The sequence below is a fragment of the Rutidosis leptorrhynchoides genome, chromosome 5 (assembly GCF_046630445.1).
Source record: "Rutidosis leptorrhynchoides isolate AG116_Rl617_1_P2 chromosome 5, CSIRO_AGI_Rlap_v1, whole genome shotgun sequence".
NCBI classification, from domain to species: Eukaryota; Viridiplantae; Streptophyta; class Magnoliopsida; order Asterales; family Asteraceae; genus Rutidosis; species Rutidosis leptorrhynchoides.
In genome coordinates, this window is record NC_092337.1 from 353,923,930 (window position 1) to 353,935,998 (window position 12,069).

At 32.8% G+C, this 12,069-nt stretch overlaps 1 protein-coding gene across 1 annotated transcript; it reads right to left on the bottom strand.

Annotated features, from left to right (window-relative positions):
* Positions 1-4,645: 4,645 nt before the first annotated feature.
* On the bottom strand, positions 4,646-7,130 carry LOC139849667 (uncharacterized). Its single transcript, XM_071839300.1, has 6 exons — positions 6,974-7,130; positions 6,088-6,931; positions 5,211-5,934; positions 4,964-5,071; positions 4,819-4,875; positions 4,646-4,774 (listed from the first exon to the last, which is right to left on the bottom strand). Exons 1-6 carry the CDS (start codon positions 7,128-7,130, stop codon positions 4,646-4,648), a joined length of 2,019 nt encoding a protein of 672 aa, XP_071695401.1.
* Between the last annotated feature and the right edge of the window lie 4,939 nt (positions 7,131-12,069).

The window sequence follows — 12,069 nt, forward strand, 5'->3', positions numbered from 1 at the left end:
TATATATATATATATATATATATATATAAATGATATAGGTTCGTGAATCTGAGGCCAACCATGCATTGTTCAATATAGTCATATGTATTTTTACTACAAAATACATTAGGTGAGTTTCATTTACCTTTTTACCCTTTATATTTTTGGGCTGAGAATACATGCGCAACTTTTATAACTGTTTTACGAAATAGACACAAGTAATCGAAACTACATTATATAGTTGAATGATCGAAGCCGAATATGCCCCTTTTACTTGGTAACCCAAGAATTAGTAAACCAGTCTACTAATTGACCCGAATCCTAAAGATAGATCTATTGGGCCTAACGAACCCCATCCGTTGTAGTGGATGCTTTAGTACTTCGATGTTGTTTTATCATGTCCGATGGATGTCCTGGAATGATAGGGGATATTCTTATATGCATCTTGTTAATGTCGGTTACCAGGTGTTCAATTCATATGAATGATTTTTGTCTCTATGCATGGGACGTATATTTATGAGAACTGGAAATGAAATTCTTGTGGTCTATTAAAATGATGGAAATGATTATTTATGTTAAACTAATGAACTCACCAACCTTTTGGTTGACACTTTAAAGCATGTTTATTCTCAGGTATGAAAGAAATCTTCTGCTGTGCATTTGCTCATTTTAGAGATATTACTTGGAGTCATTCATGACATATTTCAAAAGACGTTGCATTCGAGTCGTTGAGTTCATCAAGATTATTATTAAGTCAATTATAGTTGGATATATTATGAAATGGTATGCATGCCGTCAACTTTCGATGTATTAAAAGTTTGTCTTTTAAAAACGAGTGCAATGTTTGTAAAATGTATCATATAGAGGTCAAGTACCTCGCGATGTAATAAATTGTAATGTATTCGACCATATGGATTAGGACGGGTCCTTTCAATATCCAACCTCCAATATGCCGATGATACGATTTTCTTTGGTGAGTGGAACCGGAGAAATGTGATCAACCTTTTCAAACTTCTAAAGTGCTTTGAAATCTTTTCAGGCCTAAAAGTGAATTTCTCAAAAAGTTGCTTGTATGGCATTAGTGTTCAAAGTAATGCAATTGCCGAAATGGCAAGTCTCCTCAATTGTCGAGTTGGTTGTTTCCTTTTTACCTACCGCGAACTCCCGATTGAAGAAAAGATGAATAATCTTCGTGCTTGGAAAACGGTCATAGAAAAGGTCCACTCTAGGTTATCGGATTGGAAAGCAAAATTGGTGTCATTCGGTGATCGGCTTACCCTAATCAAAATGGTCTTGAGTAGTCTTCCATTGTACGCTTTCTCCCTATTCCGTGCCCCATCGTGTGTCATCAACATGCTTGAAGGTTTGAGACGTATGTTCTTTTGGGTTGGGGCGGGTCGGGGGAGATTTCAAATCTATTGTGACGATCGCTCCAAATCCATATGGACGAACACGTCATTCATTGATTTCATTGCGAGGTATTTGACCTCTATGTGATACGTTTTGTAACATTGCATTCGTTTGAAAAGGTATTTCATAAATGAATATATAAATTCCAGGTTTTTTTACATCTGATGATTCCTACGTATAGACAATCACCATTTAAATGGTTTACAATAATACATCTGTTGACAATACAGTCAAAATAAGATACATGGTAATGGTTTGATGAATGCAAGTTTCTTGTATATAGCATGTATGACTCCAAGCACATAACTTGTATCACGTATGAGCAAACAGCGGAAGACTTCTAGAAACCTGAGAATAAACATGCTTCAAGTGTCAACACAAAGGTTGGTGAGTTCATAGTTTTAATATTACACATAATCCGTATATCAATGTGGATTACAAAAGTTCAGTTGTTTTATTCAAAACGTTTATCATTATGTTTTAAATAAAAGGTGGATCACAAGATTTCAGTTGTTTCATCCGAAACGTTTATCAATCGGTTCTACAAAGTTGAGCACCCTGGTAACTAAACTTTAACGTATATATAATTTGTACCCTTTGTATAATCATCTTAATAATACACGCAAACCAACGTGTACGCTTCTCAAATAGCATACGTCCGTTAAAAGGCTAGTGCTCTAGCTCGGACGGGGATATCAAGCCCTATGGATCCATATACTACTACTCGCGCCCACCAGTTCTTATAACCGGCAGTTACTAGTTACCAAAGCTAAGGGATTTTCGGTTCAAACTCGGTGTAGAATTTAATATGTACTTGTATCCATTGCGTTTAAAATAAAGTGCATGTATTCTCAGCCCAAAAATATAGATTGCAAAAGCAATTAAAAAGGGAGCAAATGAAACTCACGCATATAAATATTGTATATCGGTTAATAAAGCATTTGCATGTATTCTCAGCCCAAAAATATAGAGAGTAAAAGGGATCTTATGAAACTCACGCATATAAATCTAGTATTTTCAGTATTTATAAACAGTCGCATGTATTCTCAGCCCAAAAATATATTGAGTAAAAGGGATCATATGAAACTCACGCATATAAATCGAGTATTTTCAGTATTTATAAACAGTCGCATGTATTCTCAGCCCAAAAATATGATGAGTAAAAGGGATCATATGAAACTCACTGTTTAATATTGATATACAATATTGCAGGAAAGCACGTAGACGCATCCGAGATGATACACACGAGGTTTGATTCCCAAAAATAACCCCGAACATTACCCATAATTTCCTTGGCAATAACCCATATTTTCCTTAGCTCTAGCTCGCTCGGAAACTCGTTTTGAAAATTACTTGGACAGCACTCCGTCGTAATATTTTTTGTACATTATTATTTTTGTATCGCAAAAATAATAACACTAAAAATAAAAATAAAAATAATAAGATTAATAATAATCTTATTAATAATAATAATAATAATAATAATAATAATAATAATAATAATAATAATAAATAATAAATAATATTACGGAGTATATATATATTTGTGTATGTGTGTGATTTAAATCGAGCGAAAACACTGAAATTTATAGATGTGGCCTGAAATCTGGAGTCATGCGACTCGCATGGAAATGGCCTTCTGGCCATGCGACTCGCATGAGGACCAGGGACAGCTCACATTGTTTTGGCTCCTAGCTTGTCGACATAATATAAAATAAATATAAATATAATATATATAATTTAAATTAATTAATTATATATTATATTAAATTCACGTGCATAGTTGACTTGTAATTTTTGTTCCGATAAGTCGTACGTTGTCACTCGACTTATGTCCCGGTTCCGGTTTTTCGAACGCCCTTTCGTACGCTGAGAAAACTTGTACTTTACGTTTCGTGAATCGTACCTTTGTCAAAATATAGTCTTAAATCATCCATAAAATATACCACTGTAGCAAAGTTACTGTAGCAAAGTCAATTTTTACTGTAGCAATTCACTGTAGCAAAGTCAATTTCACTGTAGCAAATAGTGATTTTCAAAAACACTGTAGCATTTTGAGTAATGTGGCAATTTGAAAACACTGTAACAAATTAGTGTTTAACTGGTTCATCTTAAACGCTTTAGTTAACTTATCTTAATATCAATTGAATCAATAAACGAATGTTACTATCGTTTATTATATATATGTATATATCTTTTTAATATACATAAATCAGTTTTTAAATACACATTGGAAGTTATTTATAAATAAATTTTAATAATAAATATTTCAACTTATCATATACATTCAAATAGATATTTAAACCAATAAGTTTAATGTACGGTATCAAACAATTAATACATTGTTACCTTTTCATGTTATAGTATATATGTATCTATTTACATATAATTGTTCGCGAATCGTCGAAAACAACCGAAGGGTATTTAAATATATAAAAGTAATTCAAAAATTTTGAGATTCAGTTTTACAGACTTTGCTTATCGTGTCGAAAATGTTAATCATACAAAGATTAAGTTTAAATTTGGTCAGAAATTTCCGGGTCATCACATCTATCTTGGGTGAAATGAGAAAAAACCGTTCTACCTTATGACCGGGGGGGGGGGGGGGGACCTTAATATTGGGTCACTTAAAGCCAAAAACTTGGCTCTATTGGGCAAGTGGTGGTGGCGGTTCCGACTTGAGGAAAATGATATTTGGGTAAAAATTATCAAAAGCTTATATGGGCGGGACGGAGGGTTAGGGTCAAGGTTTTAAAACTCGCGACTCGGGGAGAACTCGGTTGGAGGTTTTTGAGGAGTAATCGGCGACTCGGGGAGAACTCGGAGGAGAACTCGGATGTTGACTTTTGTTGACTTTTGAGTTTTTAATATAGATTTATAAATATAATGTTGTAATATATGTTTCAAAAGTGTATGTAAGTTGCTTATATGCTTGAATCAATACAAATTGCCTTTGTATGAAACTTAAATAAACATAAGTAGCAATTTTAAACATCAAAAAACATCAAAAAGCATCAACGTTAACATCAAATAGCAAATACATGATACAAAGTTACAAACGGTAATAATAGAGCATGTCATTCTTGAATCTTGATCAATCTTCATCAATGTTGAAGTTCTCATCAGGTTCATAATGTTGTTCAAGAATTCCAACTCCATCCGACTCATACTCAACCTCTTCAACTAGTTCCTCCTCACTCGCCGACTCGAAATCATCTTCAAAAAGTTCCCGTGTCCTTCTACTACTTCTTCGAGGTTAATTAACTTCATCCACACCCAAAGCCTCACCAATCGCCTCATAAGTCAATCCTTCATCAATAATCCAATCTTGCGCCCCACTTGCAACATCATCATGCGATACAAGTACATCACGACCTACTCGTTCCTTTCTTTTTTCGTTTTTATTCATTAAATTAGCATTGAATTTACGTAGACAAGACTATTCACTTTTTCCACCTCGAGCCTATTTCTCTTTTTCGTATGAATCTACAAATTAAAAAATAAGCCAACAAATAGTTTAAGTAAAAATATAACTTCAAAAAAAATAGATTACTAAACACTAAAAGTCACTAACCGCTTTAAATGTGCTCCAGTTTCTTTCGCAACTCGATGAGGCGGTGGTTAAAGAAAGTATCCTAATTGCAACTTTTCTCAAATTAGGAGTTGAGGCACCATAGCTTGCCTACCAATTTGCTACAAGTACACGTATATTAAATGGAAGTAGCATTCACATATGAAATATCAAATGGCATAGCCTGTAAAATGTAAACACGTAAAGTTATCAAATATGAAATGCATTACCTGGATGTAGAATCGTTCACCTCACATGATTTAAGTGCAACTGTCCGACCAAACTTCCCTTCTTTATTTCTGTAAATTGGCAACTCCACATTACATATTGTACCTTGCAACTCATAATCTTCATGATACAATTGCTCAACAACTTCAACAACCACATCATTTGCATTTTCATAATGTTGGATGTTTATATCGTTAAAAAGATAAAACGGGTTCAAATAATAAGCCGCCAAGTGTAAGCATGTATCAAGTCTACCTTCCATCTTAGTTTCTATGACTTCCAAGATGGGATTATATTTTTTGAAATTATTGTTGAAAATTTCTCTGATTTGTTCTTTTGCCTTCTTAAGCTCACCATATTGGAAACCCATGGAAGGCTTCCAATTAGCATCTACCATCCTCAAGACTTTGACTAAAGGTTCAAAAACACATAGGCATGTTACCATACCCGCCCAAGTTTTGTCGGCAATCACCAAATTTTTAACCTCTGACCCTTTCTTCGTCTTTGCTAAGCTACAATTTTCCCATTTCTCACTAAAAAACATGTGTCTTAATTGTGTCTTCTTTTCAAGTAAACTTTGCAAAGTAAGAAATGTGGAAGCAAATCGTGTAACTCCCGGTCTTATAATTTTCCTCTTCTTGGTGTATTTTCGCATTAAAGCCAATGACATGTGGTGGGAATAAATGAACACCGTTATTTTTCTTGCTGCATCAAGTGTTTTTTTAAAGCCACTTTTTCCCCAATACCTTCAAGAATAACAACAATCAACAGATATATACTTTACAAGTGTTAACAGTAACATAAATGCTTCAAAATATTTATATATTAGGATGATGTCCAAAATATACTTTACATCAGTTCGAACAGTAATATAAATACTTCAAAATACTTCAAAATACAACAGTAATATAAATACTTTATTACCTTCAAGCATAAGGTTAACTATGTGCGCCGCACATGATGTCCAAAATATTTTAGGATGACTCAACTTCAACAAATTTGCGGCACCCATATTATTAGTGGCATTGTCGGTCACAACTTGAACCACATTTTCCGGACCAACTCTTTCGATGCAAGTCATAATATATTGGTATATGTAATCACTTGTGTGAGCTTCGTCTGAACACTCTTTTGAGGTCAAGAACACGGTACCCAAGCTCGAATTTACACATAAGTTTATGATGCTCCTTCTGTTTGTATCGGACCATGCATCCGTCATAATGGAGCATCCATTTACTTTCCAATTATCTTCATGCATTTTCATGGGATCTTTTGTTCTATCAACCTCTTTCTTTAATAAAGGTTCTCCTAAATGGTATCTTGATGGAGGTTTAGCATTAGGTCCATGATGACCGGCCGCCTCTAACACACATAGGAATTCATCATTATCAACTACATTAAATGGAAACACATGCTGATAAGCCCACCTAGCAATACAAGCATCTAAACGATCCGCACTTTCTTTTCTCATCACACTATCAAGATTGGTTTGTTCACTCTTTCCTATATCAAAAGTTGTAAACATATCAGTGGGACCGTAAGAATGTGGTGGCTTCAATCCTCTAATGAATTCTTCACTCTCATCATCAAGGTCAATAGGGCTTTTCATATCATTCCTTACCTCCATTCTCACAGATACATCATGATCTTGTTTAGCTTTCTTTTTAGCACCAATATCATCAATAGCTTTTTGACATTTTGACATATCATCTTTGTTGGCTTTAGAGCATGATGAGACATTTCCTGTTATATGAGCAATATGTTATTTCAATCTATGAATACCACCCGACATAACCTTCCCGCAAAGCGTGCATTTCACTTTCTGAAAATTGTTCTTGTCAATCAAAATTGCATAATCCCACCCAACATCACCCGATTTCCTCTTGAGTTCATTAGTAGCAGCAGTAGAGTTCATTGATTGATCCGTAGACTTTCCTGTCATTCTATATAATTGCAAAGTCAGTTAGCTACTTAGCTGATACAAATTACAAAGTAACTGACTAACTGATCAAAGCTAGCTGATTACAAAGTCATTACTGATCAAAATTACAAAGTCATTACTTAGCTGATTATTCACCGATTAAAATTAACTGATTACAGTTACAAAATCTTTACTTAACTAATCAAAATTACACAGTCATTACTTACTGATTATTCACTGATTAAAATTAACTGAAATAAACAAAACTGACAAATATTCACAGATTAAAATTAATTAACAAATTAATAAACAAAATTGACAAATATTCAACGATTAGTCACTGATTATAAGATTAAAATTAATAAACATACCTCAATCAGTTAAGATAGAAGAGGAGAAGAGTGTCGACTATGTTAATTGTTAAGTGACAAAACCAATTGAAGAGTAAGTAATCGACATACCTTAATTAGGAACGAAACCCTAATAATAAGATGAAGAAGAGTACTGTAGTCATCTGCAGTAGCCAAAGAAGAAAAGAAAGTGTCGATGTGGAAGAAACCCTAGCAATTGCATGTATATCAATTTTTTAGACTTGTTGACTTTTGTTGACCGAGTTTTTAGCGATCATTTTGCCAATTTTTCGTTTTATCCTTCAAAACGATTAATCGGTCGATCAGGCCGAGTTTTGCAACCTTGGTTAGGGTCGATGATTTCAAACCAAAATGCGGGTAATGGTACGGTCTGGAATAATATACGATGTACAGGTTCAATAATCGATGGCATAAATGTTCCATTTACTAACTCTTTTCTGCAAGCCATAAGCAAGGGCGATAATACATTGTTTTGGAAAGATCGATGGCTGGAAAATCAAGTGCTCAATGAGAAATTCGAAAGGCTATTTTGGCTCGAATCCAACAAAGATGCTGCGATAACTGATAGGCTAATAAATACAGACACTTCTTGGATCCTCTCATGGGAATGGTTACGAACACCAAATGGAAGAACTCGTAATGAACTCGATAATCTGACGGACATGCTAAATTCCTTTAAATTTGTGGATGGTGATCGTGACACTTGGGCGTGGAACCTACAGACCAATAGCAAGTTCTCAACAAAACAGCTCACAAGTTTCATTGATGAAAAACTGCTCGAAAATTATGGGAGCATGGTTGCCACCATGCGCAATAGAATGCTTCCCCAGAAGGTTGGTTTATTTGTTTGGCCGCTGAAAAGCAAGCGAATCCTGGTATGTGTCGAATTAAATAAACGAGGCATTGACCTAGAATCGCTATTATGTCCGGTATGCAACAACGAAACGGAAAGTGTGGACCATATTCTTGTAAGACCCGAATAATTATTGTACAATGGTGTAAATAGGGTACTTGAAGTGTAGGAAATATTGTGCAGTTAAACAGAGGTCAGAGCCTGCCCAGACCAGGGTGCACTCATTGCACACTTAAGGGTGCGCGTGGCGTACTGCTACTGTAGCCAGATTCTGTTTCTTTTAATTGATATTTTGGAAGGGCTTTTTGGTAAATTCACTTAGGGTCGAGTTAAATGCGCTTTATGAGGGACTTGTAGGAGACGGGTCAGATCGGGGATTTGTTAGTGCCTAGGTTTAGGTTGTGATGACCCAGGAATTTCCGACCAAATTCAAACTTTAATCTTTATATGATTCCGACACGATAAGCAAAGTCTATAATGCTGAGTCTCGAAAACCTTGAAATTATGTTTAATTGACCTTTGACTATTTCTGACGATTCACGAACAATTGTTAAGAATATATATATATATGAAAGATATAAATATTATGTGTTGAAATTTATAATATCTATTCATATTATAAAATAATATAGCAAATAGATATATAATAATTATATATAAAACATTATTACTGTGTTCATATTTACATATATAGTATATGATGTAACAACAAGTTAAAACTATAATAATAATGACAAACTATGTTATTACTACTTTCATTATTATTAATATCATTATTAGTGATATTAACATATGTTAAAAATAAAAATCTTAATAAATTTAAGATTATGATTATCAAAATAAATACTTAAATATAAATATTACTATAAGAATGATTAAAATTATTATTTAGTTGTAATTTAAATACTATTTTTTATCATGATTAATATTAATATTATTATTATTATTATTATTATTATTATTATTATTAATATTATTACTTTTATAATTATAATTACCATTATTATTAAAGTCATTATTAATATTAGTATATAAATAATACAATTTATCATTTATATTGTTAATAATATCATCTTTAAGATTGATTCTTATTATTATGATAAATGTTAATGTTATCATTAATCATGATTATTATTATTATTAAAACTATTATTATTATTATTAATCTATTTATTAAAACTGATTTTTTATATAATTTAGAATCAGATAAAATATTTGGGATTGGTTAAGTAGCAATCAAACTGTGTTTAATTGATTCCCTCAATCTCCAATTTCGTACGAACCAGGAAGTTGACACCAACATATTCCACAATCTGTTACAACTCCACATCTACTTTAATTCTGTTATGCACCTTTGTCCTTTCTTCCTTGTTTGAATTCTATTATGTTTTTATTCTCCTGAATGATATATATATATATATATATATATATATATATATATATATATATATATATATATATATATATATATGTAAATTCCTACGTACGATTTAGGGACCCAATTCAGTTACAAATCGTTTTCACTCTGTTTGAATTATTAAAACTAGTTGAAATCTGACGATTACAATTCAAGAACCACTTCAAAATCTAGTTTGTTTTGTCTTATGCTTTTGTCGTAAGCCTCACAAGAACAAGCCATAATTCGAAACTGCAGCTACTAGCTTCTCTCTATTTATGTTACGCTGTCAACACATAACCAAAACCCACCATGTCCATCATCAACCCAACACCACTTATGCTCACTGTTTCAAACCATCACTATCTGCAACTTGCTACATCTTGCTATTACTTCTGTTTTCTAATACAAACCGTTGCACACCACCACAAACCCATCACCATTAAACAACCGTTGTAACCACTTCTATTACAACTATATTACGGTTCTTGTTTTCCATTCAAGCAAAGTCGTCATCAATAAAGAACACCATCATAAATCACTGCTACAATCGTGAGTTAATGGTATGATTTTATGTGTTCACCGGAGTCACATGGGTTGCTTGTGCCTTGATCTTCCTCGCTACCAATCACCGAAAACAAACCATCACCACCGGAGTACCATTACCACCTTCATCACTTCCTGTTTTCATTTTTGGTTCAAACCACACAAACACTAATCGACCATTATTAAAACCACGATCACCATCATCATCAAGTACTGTTATTTCAGCCTTGTTATTCGATCACAGCCATCGCCAAAACACCACCTCTCTCTCTACATATCTCTCCCTTTCCTCTCTCTCTCTCTCTCTCTCTCTTCGTGATAACCTCCTTCTTTTCTCTTCTCTTAACCAAAGTATAAACCACCATTAAAACACCAAAGAACCGGCTGCCATGTTGGATCAGACTGCTACCATTTTGTGTTCACTTTTGCTGCAACAAGCATGTGTTTACTTTATATTTTTTTTTCTTGTCGAATTACCACCGCTGCTACCAGTTCGATTCTGTTTCATTCAGGCTACTGACCGCCATCATCATCATTTATATTACTACTTCGTTCCTTTTGTTAAGTGTTTTAATGAAAATGAAAATGATAGAATATGAAATTGTGTTGAGCAGTATAGATATAGATATTAATAAGAAAGTTATCAAATAATTAGTGAGGTACATTAGTGGTAGACAAATGATACAGCACATATATTCTTTAGTGTTTTTTTTTCATGATGGAGGGAAAAGGAGAGGTATTAATCTCATATTGGTTAAGGGTGGGACTCGCTGGGGACATAGAAGTTCTTGGATTCCAAAAGCTCACGATTCCTTAATGCCAAAATAAGCAAATTCCGAATTTGGGCCGAGGTATATATTAGATGTTGGGGCCGAGATTCATTTGGGCAATGACTTGTGATCCATTTTATTTTTGGGATGAAAAGATGGTGATATCATATACATGATGATCATGGTGATGTGTGATGTTAGTAATGATAATGAAGATCAAATATTAGATGAAGAAGAAAAAGACTGACAGATAGATATAGGTCATATGGTTTTAATCGAGGGTTAGTCCAGAAACGAAATAGCAGAGCAATGGTTTGGTATGTATGTGATTAAACGAGAGGTCTTGAGTTCGAACCCGGGCATAGGCTTTTATTTTGGAACATTTTCTTCTTGAAAGGTAGTTATTATTACTACTCTTGTTATAATTATTATTATTATTATTATTATTTTTATTATTATAAATATTAGTATAATTAATATTAGTAAAATTATTTTTTTATAGTTATTATCATGATAGTTATTAATATAAATGTTAGTATTATTACTATTAAAAAAATTATTACTTTTATAGTTAATAGTATTATTATCAATATAAAGATATCACAAATTTTTACTTATTATTACAACTATACTATTATTACAATAAAATTTGTTTTTTTTTAAATACTTATATTAAACATATATAAAAGTATACATATATATATAAAAATATAAATAATTAAAATAATATATATATTAAAGTATAACTCATTCAATTATGATGATATGTGTTAATATAAATATAAATGATATAGGTTCGTGAATCCGAGGTCAACCCTGCATTGTTCAGTCGTTCAATATAATCATATGTATTTTTACTACAAAATACATTAGGTGAGTTCATTTGCTCCCTTTTACTCTTTACATTTTTGGGACTGAGAATACATGCGCTATTTTTACAACTGCTTTATTAAATGCTTTTGAAACACATTTTGAACTGCGAATACATGCAAATGCTTTATTAACTGTTTTACAATATTTATAT

Excerpts from the sequence above, each read along its gene's own strand:
- LOC139849667 (XM_071839300.1), bottom strand. The coding sequence starts at position 7,130 with ATGACAGGAAAGTCTACGGATCAATCAATGAACTCTACTGCTGCTACT. Across the intron at positions 6,932-6,973 it reads TTGCGGGAAGGTTATGTCGG|GAAATGTCTCATCATGCTCT; the intron begins GTGGTATTCATA and ends CTCATATAACAG. Across the intron at positions 4,876-4,963 it reads ACTGGAGCACATTTAAAGCG|ATTCATACGAAAAAGAGAAA; the intron begins GTTAGTGACTTT and ends TTTAATTTGTAG.